Source organism: Pan troglodytes, chromosome 6, assembly GCF_028858775.2.
Source record: "Pan troglodytes isolate AG18354 chromosome 6, NHGRI_mPanTro3-v2.0_pri, whole genome shotgun sequence".
Lineage (NCBI taxonomy): Eukaryota > Metazoa > Chordata > Mammalia > Primates > Hominidae > Pan > Pan troglodytes.
In genome coordinates, this window is record NC_072404.2 from 166205739 (window position 1) to 166223662 (window position 17924).

Here is a 17924-nt window from a genome sequence, read left to right on the forward strand (position 1 = left end):
GGTGTGAGATAATATCTCATTGTGGTTTTTGATTCACATTTATCTGATTACTAATGTTGAACATATTTTCCAATATATGTTGGCCATTTGTATGTCTTCTTTTGAGAAGTGTCTGTTCAAGTCCTTTGTTCATTTTTTAATGGGGTATTTTGTTGTTGTTGTTGTTATTTAGTAGTTTGAGTTCCTTGTGTAGTTTGGATATTCACCCCTTATCCGATGTTTGATTTGCAAATATTTTTTTCCCAGTCTGTAGATTGTTTCTCCACTCTGTCATTTCCTTTGCTGTGCAGAAACCTTTTAGTCTGGTACAATCCCATTCGTCTACTTTTGCTTTCATTGCCTGTGCTTTTGAGGTCATATCCAAGAAATCTCTGCCCAGACCAATATCATGGAGCTTTCCCTTATGTTTTCTTCTAGGGGTTTTATAGTTTCAGGTCTCCTGTTGTCTCTTACTACCTGTGGACACACCTTGGCCTTCATCCACACACTGTGTACATGGTCCATGGGTCTGCCTCTTCCAAGAGAACACTCTGGGGCTCCCCAGCCCTTGGTGGTATGGTTGCCCCTGCTCCCTAAGTTCTCTGACCCCGTTCTCCCCTGAGCTGTTCCCTCCCCAGCAAGGGGAAACCCACAGATGGACTCCCACCCCAGGGGCAGGAGGCTCTATCCCATTGAGCCCTGAGGGTTAGGCTGTGGTCAGAGGATGCAGTGCACAGCTGGGGCAGGCAGAGTGCCAGGGGACAGGTCTTTAGAGGAAAGAGATGAAGGCCACTCTGAGAAACTGGGTCGATCCAATGCTGCTCTCCCATGTCCATTGCAGCATTGGGTCTACTAGCAGCCCTTACCCTAGTCACAAAGCCCTACCGCTTCCCCACACCTCTGCTGAGCCTTGCTTCCCATCCTGCCCCCGCCGCTCCCCAAGCACCTCTCTGCCCTGACTTCCCAGACACTTTTGCTAGAATAGTCAAACCCTAGAGTAAAAGGGACCTTAGAAATTCCTGGTCCAATCTCTCTCTGCTTTATAGTAAGAAAACTGAGGCCCAGAGACAGGAAAGCACTCTCCAGGTCACACAGGGAGTTAGTGCCAAGTGCGTTTAGAACCAGGGACAGTTAACTTCCAGACCTGTGCTTTTTCTATCTGACTGCAGACCTTCCTTCTTCCCACTCTTCTCTTTCCCTCTCTCCTCTTCCTATTTTTTCTCCCTTAAATACCTCAAGGAGGAAGAGATTCAGGGAGCCAGGATAGGACAATGACAAGGAGATGAAGACCTGGAAGTGGGGGCTGAGGACAGGGATCTAGGAGGCAGAGCAAGGAGGTGGCAGTGAGCTGGCAAGGGCCAGGGCCCAGGAGAGAGGTGTGGGCTAGACAGCACCAGGCACAGGTGGGGGCACAGAGGGAAGGGTGGGAAGACACGGACATGGATGGACAAGAAGAGTTTGTTCCCAAGTCATCTGGGCATTTATGCCTCTGCCCCATCCCTTTACCCTTGGGCCACTGCCCTGTCCCACGCCACTAATCTCAGGTGCCCGCAAGCCTTAGCCATCACTTCCTTTTCTTCTTCTCCTTGTCCAGCTTGGCCTCCTCGGCCTCCAACTGGTCCACCCTGTGTTTCATGCTCTTCTTGCCCAGTGGGGTCTTGAAGTACCAGTCCTGGGTTGGTGGGCACAGGAGTGGTAAGGCCCTCAGACCCATCCTGACCTCACCCCTCCCCCTTTTACAGATTGTTTCCTCAGCAGCCTCTTCTCCTCTCCTCCTGGGTTTGGGGGTCCTATTAGTGCTGGGGTTTCCCTTGCTCCCCACCAAATGCTTCAGGTACAATGTCAGCCGTTCTTAGTGGGCAAGCCCTCTTCCCTCCACACCTGCAGCCCTCTCTCCTGCACTCCCAAGGCCATCCTTGGCAGGGGCACTGACTCGGGGGTGGGAAAGGTGGGTGGCAGCTGCTACCAGAACCCACAAAGGGCTCCTGATACCTCGGTGGTTCTTGCAAGCTCCCACCCTCAGGGAAACCAGGTGGGATGGCCCCGAAGCCTTGGCATTTCCTGGTGATTTCCTGCTCCCTTCCCAGCTGAGCTCCACACACATTTCCACTGATTGTCTTCTGGTAATTTGTGGGAGCAGAGGGAGGGGTCCGAGGTGTGCTTCAGGGGGCTGACTCCCCAAGGGCGCTGCTTACCCACAGCCCCTGGCCCTGCCACCTCACCTTCAGGGACTCCTCCTCCTCCCTGTACACTGGATCCAGCTTTACCAGTTGTCCCAGGAACTCGGAGGCCACCAGGGGCCGCTTGGACAGTTGCAGGAACCGCCGCTCACTCAGCACCGATTGGATGGCTTGAAGAATGTGACCCGGCGTGTAGCCATCGGAGACCTTGGCTAGGGCACTGATGTCCAGGTGCTGGGTCGGCTGGATGCCCCGGGCCTCTATCATACGCTTCCAGAGCACTGCAGGCATGTGGAGGACATGGGGCCTGGAGGGGCAGTGGGCACCAGGGAGGGGCAACAAGGCCTGAGCAGCCCCCGCCTGGATCTGGAAGGAGTTTTGTGCTCCGGGGAGCAGCTCCACGTCCATCAGCTCCCCTTCCCCAGGGAAGGTACCGGATCTCAAGCTAGGCAAGGGTCATCCTCCCAACTCAACCCGAGGAGTTAGAGCCTCGGAGGACATAAACCACCTGCTTGCGTCCACAGAGCCAAAGCCACGACCCAGGCCACTGGGCTGCTTGTCCAGCAGCCCTTCCAGAAGACCTGGCTGTGGGGGTGAGGGCTCGCAGCAGCAATGGGGTATGGGGTGGGAGGTGGGCAGGCTTTGGTAGGCGCAGCCGTCCCCACGTCCCCAGGCCTCACCATAGCGGGACGCGTAGTCAGGCCGGGGCATGAAGAGGATCCGCTCGTAGACCCGGCACAGACCCCGCATCTCGGCCAGCTGCGGCCGGGAGGTTGTCCCAATCAGCATCACACGGTCTCCGGGAGTCAGCAGCCGCAAGGCCTTGGTGAGGTCCTTCTTTATCCGCTTTGGGTCCATCTGCTCCAGGGGAGGAGGGAGGAGTGGTGGGGCTGGGGCACAGTGGCCCAGCGTATGGGGCTCCCAAGTTCTCAGAGCCCACCCCACCCTCAGCCTCACCTCAGCCCTAGCGGGATGAGGAGGCTGCCCATCCTGCTTTGAGACAAGGAAACTGGGTGTGAGGAGTAGAGGGGCATGTGCAAGGCCCCAGTGGTTGGGGTTTGGAGCGACTTGAACAAGCCCAGGCCTTCCAGCCCAGCCCCAGCTCACGCTACCTGCCCACACGGCCTTCACATCCATGCTCCCTCACCTCCTTGTCTTCTTTGGGGATCTTCTTATAGAAATTCTTCTCAGCACTTCCAATCCAAATCACAGAGGGCTGTAGGAGTCGGGCTACCTGGATGGGTCAGAATGTAGAAATCAGATGTTAGATGTCTCTGGAGAAGGGTCATGTCCCTGCTGGTCAGAAGGCAGGATGAGGGCCAGCCTTGAGCAGGGGCTGACCTTGGAGCCCAGTCTCCACTCCCCACACCTGGAAGTCCCACCTCCCAGCCTGCTGCTGCAAATACCTCACACCTCAGGGTAAACTGAGTCACTGCCCCCCATGGGGGAGCTGCATATTCAGTCTCATCCTACCATGAAAAGAAACTGCTCTGTGTCCTCCCTTTTCCCTTCATTCCCCCACCACAGGGGCTGCAGGGGGAACCCAAGCTCCTAGCCCGGTTGGTAGGGAGACCTCACCAGTTCAGCACCTGAAATCATACCCAGTAGGCTGATGGGTGACGTGACCTCAAAGCCCACCCTCCTTTGTTGCCACAGGTCTGAGAACCACAAATGCCAAAAGCTGGGGGCTCCGGACCTTAAAGACTATATGCACCATCATCTGTGTCCCATTCCTGCCAGGATATTTGCCCAGCAGGTTTTCCGGCGACAGGTCGAACAGGTTGGCGCCAGTTTCTGTGCACACTGCCTTGACCAGCATCTTCTTCCCCATGCCAGAGGGGCCCACCAGGAGGATGGAGCGGATGAGCGGGGCCATGATGTGGATATCCGGGGAGCCTGAGAGCAAGGAAATGGGCCAGAGCCAGGCGACAGGTCAGCAGCAGGAATCAGGGCTGGAGATGACTGCGTAAGGTCAGGCCAAGGGCCTGGGGCTGGGGGAGGAGGTGCAGATCACAGGGCGTACTACCTTCCCCAACACCAGCAGGTCCCCTAGTCCACTAGGTCTGGGAGCCGGGAGTGGCAGCAGGACATTTTGAATGGCTTAGGAGTCTCCAGTATGAGGAGCTGTGCATGGGTCTGGGAGGAGCCTGCTACCCCCACTAACGCCCTTTCTGTTTTCCATTCCATCTGCTTCCACTCCTGGATTATGAGTGGTGGAATTGAAAGGCACGGGACACGGGAGGTGGAGTTTGCAGTGAGCTGAGATTGTGCCACTGCACTCCAGCCTGGGCGACAGACTGAGACTCTATCTCAAAAAAAAAAAAAAAAAAGGAAGGCATGGGATAAATCACTTCAGAAAGCTCTTCAGCTCAGGGGGTATAGGGCTGGTGGTCTTCTGGGAGCAGAACAGACCCTGGGTTGTCCCTTGGGATTGAGTAAGGGCTGGCAGTGTGGGCTCTTTCAGCAGGTCAAGGGCCCACCTGATTTCTGGAGTGGCCCAATCTGGGTGTGACCTCCAGCAGGGCCTGGGCAGGGCAGGAGGACCTGGGGCTTGGAGGCCCAGGCTGGACATGTCCACCTCAGCCACCCTACCCTGACCCCAGCCCTCACCCCAAGGGCTGCCTGCCCAGAGCTAGCTCCTCACACCCCCAGAGCCTCTCACCAAGCCGAAGGACCGCATACAAAGCCACATTCTGTCGTATGTCAAACAGGGATGGCATGGGCAACTTCTTCGCCAAACTCAGAGTGGATCCAAGATACAGGAAGTCACCTGTGGCGATAGGCAGCCACTGAGTGACAGGCACCCTCTCCGAGTGGCAATCAGGTGATCAGCCACAGGGAAGGCGGGGCTGGTGGATGGGGGTAGGGGAGCCTTGGCACCTGGCCACAGAGTGGGAACAGGCATTCTGGGAGGGGTCTCACCTATGTAGTCTTTCAATGCTACTGACTCACTCTTCCTTAGAAGGCCAGAAATAACAAGCTCTTCGTACAGAGACTCCACAGACCTGGCAGAGGATGGCACAGGAAGACCCCCCCCCCCACCACAAGGGACATTAGCAAGTGAGAACACAGGGAAATGGAGGCAGAGATGGGGGCTGTTGTCATGAAGACAGGGTATCAGTGGTTCTCCTGTACAATTCTGTGGTCAAAAACATCTACAGTGCCTGCAAACAGGCAGAATCAGGTATGGCACCAAATCAATGTCCCAGGAGGCAAGCCTCCCGCAGTGGGTGCTCTGTAAGAGGGGTGTGAGGGGGACAGGGGCCTCTGTGACACTCATGAGTCTGCCCCCTGACCAAAGGTCCACCATTAGAAATCCAGTCATTTGAGTTAAGCATTGCCCTCTTCTTAGAAACTACATTTAAGACGTGAGTGCTCCTGGGAGAGACAGACATTAAATTCAAGCAGCTGACGTCAAGGCGCTTGTGAGCTCTCTTTACCAGACAAGTCAGCAGGAAGGGACCACTGACAAGTCCCTTAATGTCTCAGAGTGGGAAGTCCAGGGGGAAATGACTTTGGCACAGACAGAGCTGGTTAAGGCAAAGGTTGGAGGAAGGATCTGGAAGTGGAGAGCAATGACCTGATTATAAACTCCATTGAGATCTCGCTCTGCATTTCACGTACAGAGAGCCCTTTCTTGTGCCTTTGCTTGATCCCCACGGCTATCATGTGAGTTTGGCAGGGCAGGTACTTGGTGAACGAGGCCAGGGAGTCAGAGAGGGAAAGTGACTTTCCCAAGGTCTCACAGCAGCAGAGCCAGGACCTGCAGTCAGGTCCCTGGACTGGGACTTACTCCACCACCACCACCACGCAAAGTGTGCACGACAGGGTCCTGCTACCTGTCTGAGGTCAGATCTTTTTCCTTCTTTTTCCCAGTTTTCTTCCCAGGTGTTTTCTGGTTGGAAACGAGCGCATAGGTCATTGTGCCCTGTTCCTTGCCTCCCCTGTGTGCCCTCCCCTGCCCAGCCCCAGCCCCTCATCTTGCCTTTGGAGCCCTCAAGGGTCTTTCTTCCTCCTTGTCCACAGCCAGACGGAGGTTCCTCAGCTCCTGACGCATCAGCTCATCCACCTAGGGGAGACAGCCGAGGTGTGGCGGGGTGGCCTGGGGCTGGGAGGACAGGTGGGAGAGGAGCAGGCAGGCAGGGATGGAAAGGAGGGGAAGAGCCTTACAGAAGAGCCCAGTGAGCCTGATGAAGGCAGTAGGGACAGCCCTGATGCCTTCCTGAACATTCCTCTGCATTCCTCCCTCCCTCCTGGCACCTGTTCACACCCAGTCCTAATCCTCTTCCTGCTCTCTCAGGAGCCCTGTTCTTAACAGCCTTCAACATGCGGAGAAGCCCCCAGATGGAATTCAAACCGAAGATCCCCCGCTGAGGTCTTTGTGACCTAAATGATTGCATAACTGCTTAGCCTGTTTCCCATGTGTACCATCAGGAAAACCACGGTACTTTCCTCATGGGTTGTGTGAAAGATCACATGACTGAACACTCCTGAAGCCCACGGCATGGGTGGGACACGTCATCAGAGGGTTCCTGAGGATGGTGGTGGGGTGTGGACACCCTGGCTCCGAGCCCCTCCCATACCCTCCACACCCCTGCTGCATCAGCCCTGGAAGAAAGTGGGACCGGGGGAGGCAGAGGAAGGTGGGAACTGACGTGGGCAGCAGGTGGAGCTAGGACCATGCATGGAGGCAGCAAAGTCTACCGAGGATGAGCTGGGGACTGGGGTTGGGTGTTCAGGACAAGAGAGAGGCAGAGAAATGGGTGGGGAGGAGCCTGAATCTGGCTGGAAATGTGGGTTATGGGGGAGGGTACAGGGTGGTGGCCTGCAGGGAAGCCCTGACCCTGTGCTCACACCTGTATCCGGATCTCCAGCTCCACCTCTTTCCTCTTCTCCTCCCGGAGGGTCTCGGAGTCATAATTCTGACTGGGGTGTATGCTCTCACACCGGTTCTTCCATGTATCTGACCACAGAGAATGGATGGATGCATGAAGGTCAGAGTGCCGGGTGCATACACACATGCATTCATGCGTGCACAAGCACATGCACACATACGTGCACACAGACACATGTGTGCACACAGGTCAGGAGCCAGGCCCTGGCTGGTTGCCTTGTCCCCACCCACCAGCCTGGCATTGCTTCTACCCAGACGGCAGATAGGCTTGACCCCAAGGCCTGTGGCCACAGGATTCAGACCCAAATCTGTAACGCCCCCACCTGAAGAAGCACACCATACCTCCCTCTCCTCATTTGGTGTTGTCCCCTTCGCCTACACACCCACACTGCCACTTCATGGTCCATGTGGCAGACGCCCACTTTCTGCAGGACCCAGGGCCCCGGGTCCCACAAGGCACAGACACTCTTCCCCAGCCGTCTCCCCTCTTACTTAAGTATTCTTCATGCCCGGCACAGATCCTAGGGATAAATTTGGATGGCAACACTTGCAACACCGCATCCACTTCCTAGAATAGAAACATTCTTTGACCTTGACTTCCTCACCTCTGCCTAGCACAGACTCTGGCCCTAATCTTACCTGAACCCATCTTCCTACCACGAGTTCCCCCACACCTTCTCCTCCCTGTCCCTCACACCATGCATCTGAGAGGTATCTTACCCCCTTCTTGGCCTTTTCTTCCTTTCCTTTCTTCTTCTCTTTTTCATCCTTTCCTTTTTCCTTGCTCTTCTCTTGTTCCTTTTTTCTGTTCTCTTGCACCTGCATTTCCAGTTCCATTCTCACCTGTGACCAATGACACAAGACATTTCAGAGAAGATCAAGGGGATTTTACAGAAGAGAGCCCTGGGTTTTACAGAAGAGAGCTGGCGATCTCTCAGGCTCAGGGCCTGATACTAGGGTGAACCAAGGATTCCCTAGGCCTAGAGTAACTGATGGGGTCAGGACAGCTGAGCATGCAGAGACTCCTTTGGGGTCCAAGGAGAAAGGGTGCCCAAGAAGGAGCGTTCTGGTCAGAGCCACTGTTCTTTCTTGGGCCACGGGATCTGGAGCCACTGAGGTCTACCCAGACATCCTTCCTTTCCCAGCCACAATGCTTGCTCCAGCCGCAGCTGCTCCTTGCTCCTCTTCCCCATGCCGTCTTTCTAGCTGCCTGCATTTCCCCCAGCCACCTCTGCCTCCATTGAGGCTGACCCCCTACCCCCCACCACTCGCTATTCTCTGTAGCCTCAGGCTCCACCTGCCACAAAAAACCATCTGCCCCACCTCCAACAGGGTACCTGTTCTGGAGTTTTGTCTGCAAAAATTGAGTAGGATCCACCTGAAGACGCATCCGGATAATCAGGGAACCGGCCGGTAAGGTCACTAAGTGAACATAAGATGATTGGACAGAAAGATGAATAGATGGATGGACAAATGGATGGGTGGATAGGTAGACAGAGAGGTGGGTAAAAGGGTTGGTGGATGGATGGACAGATGGATAGATAGATGGAGAGGTAGGTAGAAGGGTGGGTGGGTAGATGGGCAGATGCATGGGTGGATAGATGGAGAGGTGGGTAGAAGGGTGGGTGGGTGGATGAACAGATGGAAGGATAGACAGAGAGGTGGGTAGAAGGGTGGGTAGATGCGTGGATGGATGGATGGGGAGATGGAGAGGTGGGTAGGTGGGTGGGTGGATGGACAGATGGATAGACAGATGGAGAGGTGGGTAGAAGGGGGTGTGGGCAGATGGGCAGATGCATGGGTAGATAGATGGAGAGGTAGGTAGAAGGGTGGGTGGGTGGATGGGCAGATGGACAGATGGAAGGATAGATAGACAGTTGGGTAGACGGGTGAGTGGATGGATGGATAGGTAGATGGAGAGGCGGATAAAAGGGTGGGTGGATGGATGGAGAACACCAGAGAAAAATAAAGGACCAGGGTGACAGAGGGAGAGGTGGGAGAATGGATTGTTACAAACAGGAGGACAGATCACTCAGGGGGCATCCATGGGTGCTTTCCCCACCCTATTCTGGCACTTTCTCTCCCTTGTGGAATTGAGAAGTCAGGTGTGGAGATGGTCCTGTACACTGGGGGCCCAAAGTTGTTGAAACCAAGAGGGTCAGCAGTGTGTTGGGGACCTGGGGGTAGAGGAGAAAAGGCCCCATCTGGACTAGAAGGCAGAACCCATGCAGGGGATGGGGCAGGAGCAGCCCTGAGGGACCCTGAGCGAAGGGAATGAAGGATGGAGGGTAGGGTCAGCTGAGGACACTGACTGGCACTCGATAAACCACTGTCGGATTTGCTCCTTCATTTTCTCCTTCATGTCAGGCCCCTCTGTCTCTACCAGAGAATCATGGGCCTTCACCATTGCTGCCCGGAACTCCTCCTCTTTCTCCATCTGGCGGAGCCTCCGGACATCCTCCACAAGGCGTGCCTGGGAGATGATGCTCAGGTGCTCTACCTGGTTGGGTGAGGGGAGCTGGGGGAGTGGAAGAGAGGCTGAGGGGCTCAGGAGTGGGAGGAACCAGCATCCAGTCTGGATGCAGCCCCCAGCCTCGGGCACACACGCCTGTACCCACTCCTTCCCCAACACCACGCTCACACAAGGCCTCGCACACACACCCACACGGAACAACGGGCATGCCTGCATCGGGAGAAACTGTGTTTGGAGCCGAATTCGTCTGTGTAAATTACTCTAATAATGAGTTTGCTAGATGCATCCAGGCTGTCCCCTGCCCAATTTCCCCAGCACACCCTCCCCTGGAGCCTCCGGCCCCAGCCCCCGCCTGCACCCCCGCCCCGCGGCCAAGTTGGCAGCCGCTCTCGCAGCCACTTTCCCGCCTCATTGGCTCCCAAATGTATTTTAAATATCACTCTGCACAGAGACAATTACTGAAAACGCTGAGCTCACACTGTTGATAGGCCCGGGTGGCCGGGCTCATTCCTCACCCACTGCCGTGCACGGACCCCTCCCTGCTGAAGCCAACCCCTGCCTCTTTCAGCCTGCTCTCGTCTCCTGGGGGTCCAGCCCTCTGGCCCCCCAACAAGTCTCTGACCTCCACTCCCACACAGCAGCCCCTGGCCCCTCCTTCCTCCCAAGGCCCCAAGCCTCCAGTGGTAGCCTCCCAGCCTGCCAAGATGTCACCAGACCTGGGAAGGCTCCCTTCCCTCCAATCCCTCCAGTCCCCAGCCCAGCCCCCTCCCCAGCTCCTTCTGGCAGCCAGGCCTCCACAGGATCTGCCTGGGGCAAAGCCCTTCCCCCAGGGAGCATGCTCCCGCCACCCCTCCAGGCTTGGCCTGCCTTTCCTAAGTCAGTGGAGACCAGCTGGGTGAGAGGACAGAGAACAGGGGATAGACAGATTCAAGGAGCCAGGCCTACTCACTTTGGCCAGGCACACGTGTGTGCACACAGGCACATGGCCTGGAAAGCCCTGGTTTGGGGAGTGTGTCCCCACCCAACACAGCCCCTGGTGTCTCCCCGTGGCTGCCAGAGGCTTGCGGGGGGCAGTGGGGTTGCTCCTGCTGGCTTTATAGCCTCCTCCCTCTGGGGTCCACCCCTGCAGCCCCTTCCAGCTGGGGGTGGGAACATGGGGTCCAGGATGCTCTACACAGTGCCCCTCATGGCTCCACAGGTGAGCTGCTGCCAGGGGCCGGATTTCTACAAGAAAAAGGGTGTGAAGGGATATGGCCAGGGGGCTTTTCTGTCCTGCCTCTTTCTCTCCCAGGCTCTCCACCTGGCCTGAGAGGAGAGCACCGTGGGCACTGTGGGGCTGGAAGAAGACTGTGCTCTGGGTGGGGACCCTGCCCTGGCCAGCCCTGTGTTCCAGGCCCCACCATGGTGGGCAGGTTGAGCTCACCATGCCAATGAACTCCATCTCCATTCGCCGGTCCTGCTGAGTGCATTTCCTCTGCAGGTAGCCTTTCCACACCTGGCGGAGGGATGTAGGGGACACACAGGACACACTCTCCACCCTGCAGCAGCCTGTCTCTCAGAGAGGGTCCGAGAGGGTCACACTAGAGATTTCCGGTGGGGTGGGGAGGAGCCCTGGGCAAGCCTGCTCAGGTGCACACTGAGCACGAACAGCCTGGAACAGGGTGATTTCAGGTGGGCACTCAAGCCAACTGGCCCCAGGGCCCCCCAGGGATTTCTTCTTCCCCTCGCCACCCTGATTTGCTATCTTTTGAGGGACAGATCAGAGCTCAAGCACCCTACACATTCCCTACACCCCCTCCTCAGAATCCCCAGAGCAGTTGGAATAAATACTTGATTCCACCCAGGCACATAGACACTGGCGCTGCAGGGACTGTGGAGCTCCTCAGTTAATCCTACATTTTTGACCCAAGGGAACTGAGGCCGGAGACTGGACATGACCTCTCCCAGGCCCAAGACCCCATCTGTGCAGAGCTGGACCCGTCCTCTTTCTCCCAGGCCCAGCTACTTTCAGACTCCAGGATCACTGAGTGCTAGTGGGGCCAGAGGGTGGGGACACTGGGCAGAGGAAGGCAGAGTCAGGGCCCGGGCCAGCCAGTGCTTTCCATCTGCCTCCTGGCACCTCCAGGAGCAGGGACTGGTTCCTGCCCTTCTCATCTGGGCTTCGTCCTCCCACTCCTGTGACCACCACAGGCCAGGCCCGCCATGACTGGGTCCTTCATATATTCTTTCCTTTTCTCAGTGCTCTGGATGACTCTAAGACCAGCACGCAATATTTCTGTACTCTTGATGTCTGGCAACAGGTACAAAATGATCTGCTTTGGTCTACAGGGGAAGTGGGACTCCATCTTTGGGGTCCATCCTCCTTCTTGACTTCTTTGCTTTAGTGAGCCCTGCTGTCGAGAACCTCCTTCTAAGCCAGACATTGACACAGTCATCCTGCCTCAGACCAGCATGCTCAGTGTACTGATAAGTAATGCACGAATCTATCCCATTTGCAGATGATATATCTTCATAGAATCACTATTGTTTGTTAGTTGGTTGCCTGCTTTTGTCTTTTGGTGGGAAGTTCTAAGTTTTCTCTAGTGGGCTAGAAGGCAGAGGTTTTTGAGGTATTGGGACTTGAGAGAGAGAGGAAGGCAGGGGAGATTGATTTGATAGAGAAAGAGGGCCCACCCCAGGTCAACAGTTCCTGGAAAGAAAAGGTGGCAAGAGGCTTCCACAACAGAGCAGGGCCAGTGGCCTTAGGGGCAGTGACACCTGCATGAACGAAAGTGGTCTGTTCCTGCACTGGAATTTTCCCGGGGCTCCTCCAGTCTCTGGTCAAGCTGTTAACCACTACCACCAGGAGTCAGCCTGTGTTAGCAGCATTTTAAGGAATGGTAGGAGAGGCCATGTTCACACATCAAGGCCGACAGCAGAGGCTGACCCAGAGAGGTGCATAGTGGCTGTCCAGAGCAAAGGAGACGTGTGACAACCAGGATGGTAAGAATGCTCGGGGAACCTTAGGGCAGAGAAGGGCTTTCTGCAGTGAGGTGAGACAGGGGATAGAATTATGGAAATTATGTTATTTCCATGTTAAAAGGTGACCCAGAAGGCACAGAGTTTGGGGGTGCTCAGATCACATCAGTTATCAAATTAATCCATCATGATCAAGTTTCCCTCTGTCTTAGTTTCCAGGAGGCTCAGGATCCTTTCTTGTTTTAAGAGATGGGGTCTTGCCACATTGCTCAGGGCTCAAGCAATGCTCCAGCCTCAGCAGGATACATTTTAGTGCCTCATTTTCAACAGTCTTAAGAGTTTCTGGAGTGATCATCTATTCTGTTCTGCTACTCTATTATGGATCTTTCTTCTCTAATTTTAATGATCCTTCTGTTTCTGGGATTTTTAAGGTATCCTACTACAAACCCTTTTGAAAATAGAGATGTAGATTAAATAATAAACGAGTAAGATACATGCTTGCTGACTGATTAAAGTACTGACTGGTTTAGAATCTAGTTGTGGGGGCTGGGCATGGTGGCTCACGCCTGTAATCCCAGCACTTTGGGAGGCTGAGGTGGGTAGATCACTTGAAGTCAGGAGTTCAAGAGCAGCCTGGCCAACATGGTGAAACCCATCTCTACTAAAAATACAAAAATTAGCTGGGCGTATTGTCAAAGGATTGTAGTCCTGGCTACTCAGGAGGCCGAAGCACGAGAATCGCTTGAACCCAGGACACAGAGGTTGCAGTGAGCTGAAATCTACAGAATCCAAGCACTTGCACTCCTGTGATCAATTACTGAGCCCAGCAGGCTTCCTGAATGAGGTGACTCTACCCTGGCCCTCCTCCTGGGCACCTAGGGTTACCTTCTGTATGGTGACAGCTGCTTGGCCCTGACTGAACTTGTGCCATCCATCCTCCTGAATCCTCCGATCCTGCTCCTCATCTCTTCGAATCTCTTGCATGAAGGTGGCTCGAAGCCGGCCTTGCCTGGCCCGCTCTGCCTTTTGCACTAGAATTATGGCCTCAGTCCGGTGCATTCCTGTAACGCTCTGGCCAGAGCAGGGGCAAAAGAGCAGGAGCACATGAGGGAGAGCTTGCATCCAGGGTGGGCCGCTGGGAGACCAGCCATCAAAGGATGCACCAGGACACCATCCTCCCAGAGTATCTGGGAGGCCAAGTCTTGTCTTGGCGTTGGAGGGTTACCATGAGCACAAAAACAGCCTTGAAGGAGGCCAGGGATTACCTAAAGGGCACTCTGGTAGAGAGCAGGGAGGGGCCTCTCTGCATTCTGGAGTCTTTCAGGAGATGGGGTATGGAAGAGTCTGGAAGGGTGTCACCCCCGTTTACCTTCTGGGAGGACACTGGCTCCAGTCTGGACAGGATCTCGGCCAGTATCAGCCCTCGCTCCCGCACAGTGGTGGACTGCTCCAGCAGGAAGTATTTGGGGATTGGAACCTCCAGGTCAGCCTTTGGAGCAATGTTGGGGGAGGAGGGTCAGGAATCAAAAGTCTGAGCCATCTGGCCAATCCGTTACCATTTTTAGGGGCTTACACACCCCCAGCACGGTTTTCCTCCATTTTAGAGTCCTGACTAAACTTAAAGGGTAATGGGGCAGATACCCCCAAGAGTCATTCCTCTCTTCCTCTGCCCCCATCCTCTGGCTGGAGTTGAATTCTGGAGTCTCATGGTAGGTGGCAGTGGTCTCAGACCTGGTTGTGCATCACAATCAACTGGGAAGCTCTTAAATGCAGATTCCTAGGTCCTCCTCAGACTACTACATCAGAATGACAGGACCTGGGGAATCTTCCCTGTGCCCCCACCCCCAACCAAGCGCACTGCTGCAGCTGGTTGGGGAAACTTTGAGATAGTCTTGGATATGAAGCAGTTACTGAACCCTGAGCCGGACTGGAGGCCCCGCAGAAGCTCTGTGCTCTAGAACAGCCTTCTAGAACTTGCCCGTGCACACAGATCACTGGAGGGTCTTGATAAAAATGCAGGTGCAGATTTAGTGAGTTAGGGATGCAGAGTTTCTCATTTGTGATGTCAATGCTGCAGGTCCAGGGACCACACTTTGAGGAGGCTCTAAAGGACTCTCCTCACCAATTCCCTGCGGTTCGTAGGTCTTCCCAGTCATGCAGGGGACCTCACCCTGACTCCATCCAACCTCTAAGTACCTCCATGCACACCCCCCACCGCCAAGGTTCCTGAAGCCCTTCCTACAAGGCCAAACCCCATCCTCTGATCTTCTCTGCCCTCCTTCCTCTCCTAGCAGGTGTCCCAACACCAGGGATATCCGTGGGGTGGCGGGTAGGCAGGGGTGGTCGGCCCCATCCCTACCCAACCCGACCCCAAGCTGGCCAGGGCATGGCTCTATGTCCCAGGTGGTCAAGGCCGGTCCCACCCCACCTCTCCCCTCCCGCTAGCTGGCTGGGGGCGTGGCTTCGCGGCTGCGCACACATACTGGGGTGAGCTTGAGATCCTGCAGCACGCGGTCCAGGCAGTGGTTCTCACACAGGTCGGCGTGCACCAGCTCGTCCTTGAGCTCCAGCACGCGGCCCGCCACGCCGTCCAGCAGGCGTCGCAGCAGCCGCCGCTTCTGCGGCTGCACCATCTGGTCATAGACGGTGTCGAAGCGGCGCAGCAGCCCCAGGTAGTGCAGGTAGAGCGATGCGAGCCTGTACTGGAAGGACTGCCGCTCCCGGTCGGGCACAGGTTCGAGCAGAGGCTGCTCTTGGTCCAGCAGCTCCTGCAGGGTCACGTGGGAGGACTCCCAGAGGCGCTGGTAAGCTCTGGGGAGAGGGTGGCGGGTGCCGCGTGCTCTGAGCCACGGAGGAGTGGGGAGACGGAGCAGCCTGGCCTTTTGAGGAGTGTGGGCTCGGGGTACCAGAAGGTGTGATGTCACTCATGGCTCCTAAATGGACTTCAATGAGGTAAGGAGCCCGCAGGGCAATGAGTGGACACCGACCTGGTCTTAGGGAGAGTGTGGGATTGGGCTCCGCTGTAGGATTAGCAGAGAGAATGGGCATGACCTTTGGGGGTTTGGGGGAAAGCCAGCCCAGGCTTGGGGCTCTGGTAAGGAAGGGGTCTTTGGGAGTCAGGGGCAGTGGGGCCCTCAAGGTGTGGGGCAGCCCACGGATGCTGCAGTGATATGGGTTGGTGGGTGGGAAGTGGGGGTGAGGGATGAATGTGGAGGAGGGACCCTTCCCCAGAGCAGAGCCCTGGTTCTGGAATTAACCATCGGAGGGAAGTTTCCACAGTGAAAGCTGCCAGGGCAGCAGCAGCAGCTGGGGTGGCCCAGTGCCCAAATCGCCACTCTGCCCCAGCCTCTCAGGACCAAGGAGGTACTCTGTCCTTTGCTCTCTCTGCCCTGGGAGCCCCACTCCAGCCCCTCACTCACCCCTCAGACATTGTGTCCACTCCTCCACGCTGCCCCTTGTTTGCTGGTGGTGGAATTCATAGAACCTCTGTGGCTCCCTGACTTCCAGGGCCACAGGGCAGAACAGCCTGGTTTTAAGAGTTCTGACCCATTGTACCAGTGTTCTAGGGCTGAGGCGAGGGAGCTGGTGGGTGCAGAATCGGGGACATTTATCTCGGAGGACGTCCTGGAAGCAGCGCGCTGAAGGGACTGTGGGTGGGTGGCTGCAGGCTCCCGCAGAGCAAACTTTGGAAGCTTAGGGCAGAACATGTTGTCCAACTTTGGCCATTTTTCTTGTAAGGAACAAGTAAAATAAGTTTCTATTTGAAGTCCCCTGAAACCTTTGGCGCTCTGGATACATCTGTCCTAAAGACATTACCCCCTAACAAGGCATCACCGCAGCTTCTCACTCTCAGCGGCCTCTGTTCCTTCTCTCAGCCCCCGCCTCCTGAGCCCCACAGCCCTCCTTCACTCTCTGGATGACAGCACGGGGAAGCCCGTGTGGTGGAGGGGAAAGGCACTGATTTGGAGTCAGAAGGCCCTGAAGTCCCAGTTGCCCCCTTGGGTGAAAGTGAGCATAACCATGCTTGCCTCCCTGGGGCCTGCCAAGAGTTCACACCATTCCCATGAGCCAGACCCGTGTGAAGCATCATGCTAGAAAGTATAGTGGATGCTGTTCTGCATGCTTGGGGCTCACTTGGTCACCTGTGGGTACCACCTCCCGTCACTGCTACAAGTTCAGGAGATAATTTTTCCTAAAAGACAAAATATTATACCGCTAGCAGCCTAAGGCTGGTCAGCTGGGGTGAGCTTTTTGGCTCAGTGTCACGTCGAGGCTTATGAATAAGTAAATCTAAGAGGAACAGGGCCAGGGAAAGGGACAGAAGGGAGATAGCGGCAAGGAGGAGCAAAGAGGAGGAACTCGAAGGTGCCTATGAGCTACCTGAGGGTCTCATTAAAATGCAGATTCCAGGCTGGGCGCAGTGGCTCATGCCTGTAATCCCAGCACTTTGGGAGGCCAGGGCAGGCGGATCTCCTGAGGTTGGGAGTTCAAGACCAGCCTGGCCAACATGGTGAAACCCCATCTCTACTAAAAATATAAAAATTAGCCAGGCGTGGTGGCACATGCCTGTAATCCCAGCTACTCGGGAGGCTGAGGCAGGACAACCGCTTGAACCCAGGATGGGGAGAGGTTGCAGTGAGCAGAGATGGCACCACTGCACTCCAGCCTGGACAACAAAGCGAAACTCTGTCTCAAAAATAGATAGATAGATAGATAGATGATAGATAGATAGATAAACATATTCTGCTCCAGATCTGAGGGGGGACCCAAGAGCCTGCCTTTCTAACAAGCTCCCAGGTGCTTTGGCTCCTGCTGGCCTGGGTCATGCCTGGTAGGGCAAGGTGTGAACACAGGGCAGAGTGGGCAGGAGTGAGACTTTGGAGCCAGATCTCCTGGGCCTGCCCCTTGCTAGCTGTGAATGTAAACGTGGATCATTAGTCCTCAGCTCACAGAACCTCAAGGTGAGGCTCGAGGTATGAGAAAATACACATGACCTAGGTAGCTGCCGCTGAACGTCAGCTATTACTACAAGGCGATGCCTTTTCAGTATGTGGAGATGAAAGCGACCACAAGCCAGGTCTGTCCAATTACAAAGGGAACAAAGGATTGGAGGTTTGTCTAAATCCCACCCCTTCATCCTGTCCAAGCTTGGAAGAGGATTTATGGGTCATGTGCCCACAAGATAAGCAGAGGCTGCATGAGACAGGAAAAGCAAGTGGTTAAGTGGTGAGCAGTAAATCTAGGTAAGGACATAGGCGTGGCCATGGTGCTTCTTGCAGTTTTTCTGTGGGTTTCAAATTTTTCCAAATAAAATTGGGGATGTTAGGAGTTTCAAAAACATCCCCACTGATTTGTTCCGAAATAAAGGGGAAACTGAAAAATCATACTGATCTCAGCAGGTTATTTAGAAGCCGGTCTGGGCCTTCAGTTTTTATATCTT

General features: G+C 55.3%; 1 protein-coding gene across 4 annotated transcripts; it reads right to left on the reverse strand.

Moving 5' to 3' along the window:
• Positions 1-1435: 1435 nt before the first annotated feature.
• Positions 1436-16012, reverse strand: IQCA1L (IQ motif containing with AAA domain 1 like). Of its 4 annotated transcripts, XM_063815847.1 has the most exons (20): positions 15904-16012; positions 14968-15295; positions 13854-13973; positions 13370-13555; positions 10950-11021; positions 9366-9571; positions 8391-8475; positions 7774-7896; positions 7546-7621; positions 7016-7122; positions 6145-6228; positions 5999-6054; positions 5082-5164; positions 4822-4929; positions 3856-4055; positions 3566-3628; positions 3307-3393; positions 2840-3017; positions 2202-2440; positions 1436-1651 (listed from the first exon to the last, which is right to left on the reverse strand). In XM_063815847.1, the coding sequence occupies exons 1-20, from the start codon at positions 15912-15914 to the stop codon at positions 1544-1546; spliced, it is 2520 nt and encodes an 839-aa protein (XP_063671917.1). In that variant the 5' UTR covers positions 15915-16012; the 3' UTR covers positions 1436-1543. The 4 variants fall into 4 exon arrangements, 3 of the variants coding, with proteins under 3 accessions (XP_063671917.1, XP_016813923.4, XP_063671918.1); XM_016958434.4 differs by lacking the exon at positions 3566-3628; XM_063815848.1 differs by lacking the exon at positions 3566-3628 and having other exon boundaries at positions 3874-4055; positions 15904-16007.
• Positions 16013-17924: the final 1912 nt, after the last annotated feature.

Excerpts from the sequence above, each read along its gene's own strand:
- IQCA1L (XM_063815847.1), bottom strand. Across the intron at positions 9,572-10,949 it reads AGATGGAGTTCATTGGCATG|CTCCCCTCACCCAACCAGGT; the intron begins GTGAGCTCAACC and ends CCACTCCCCCAG. Across the intron at positions 4,930-5,081 it reads AGCATTGAAAGACTACATAG|GTGACTTCCTGTATCTTGGA; the intron begins GTGAGACCCCTC and ends CTATCGCCACAG.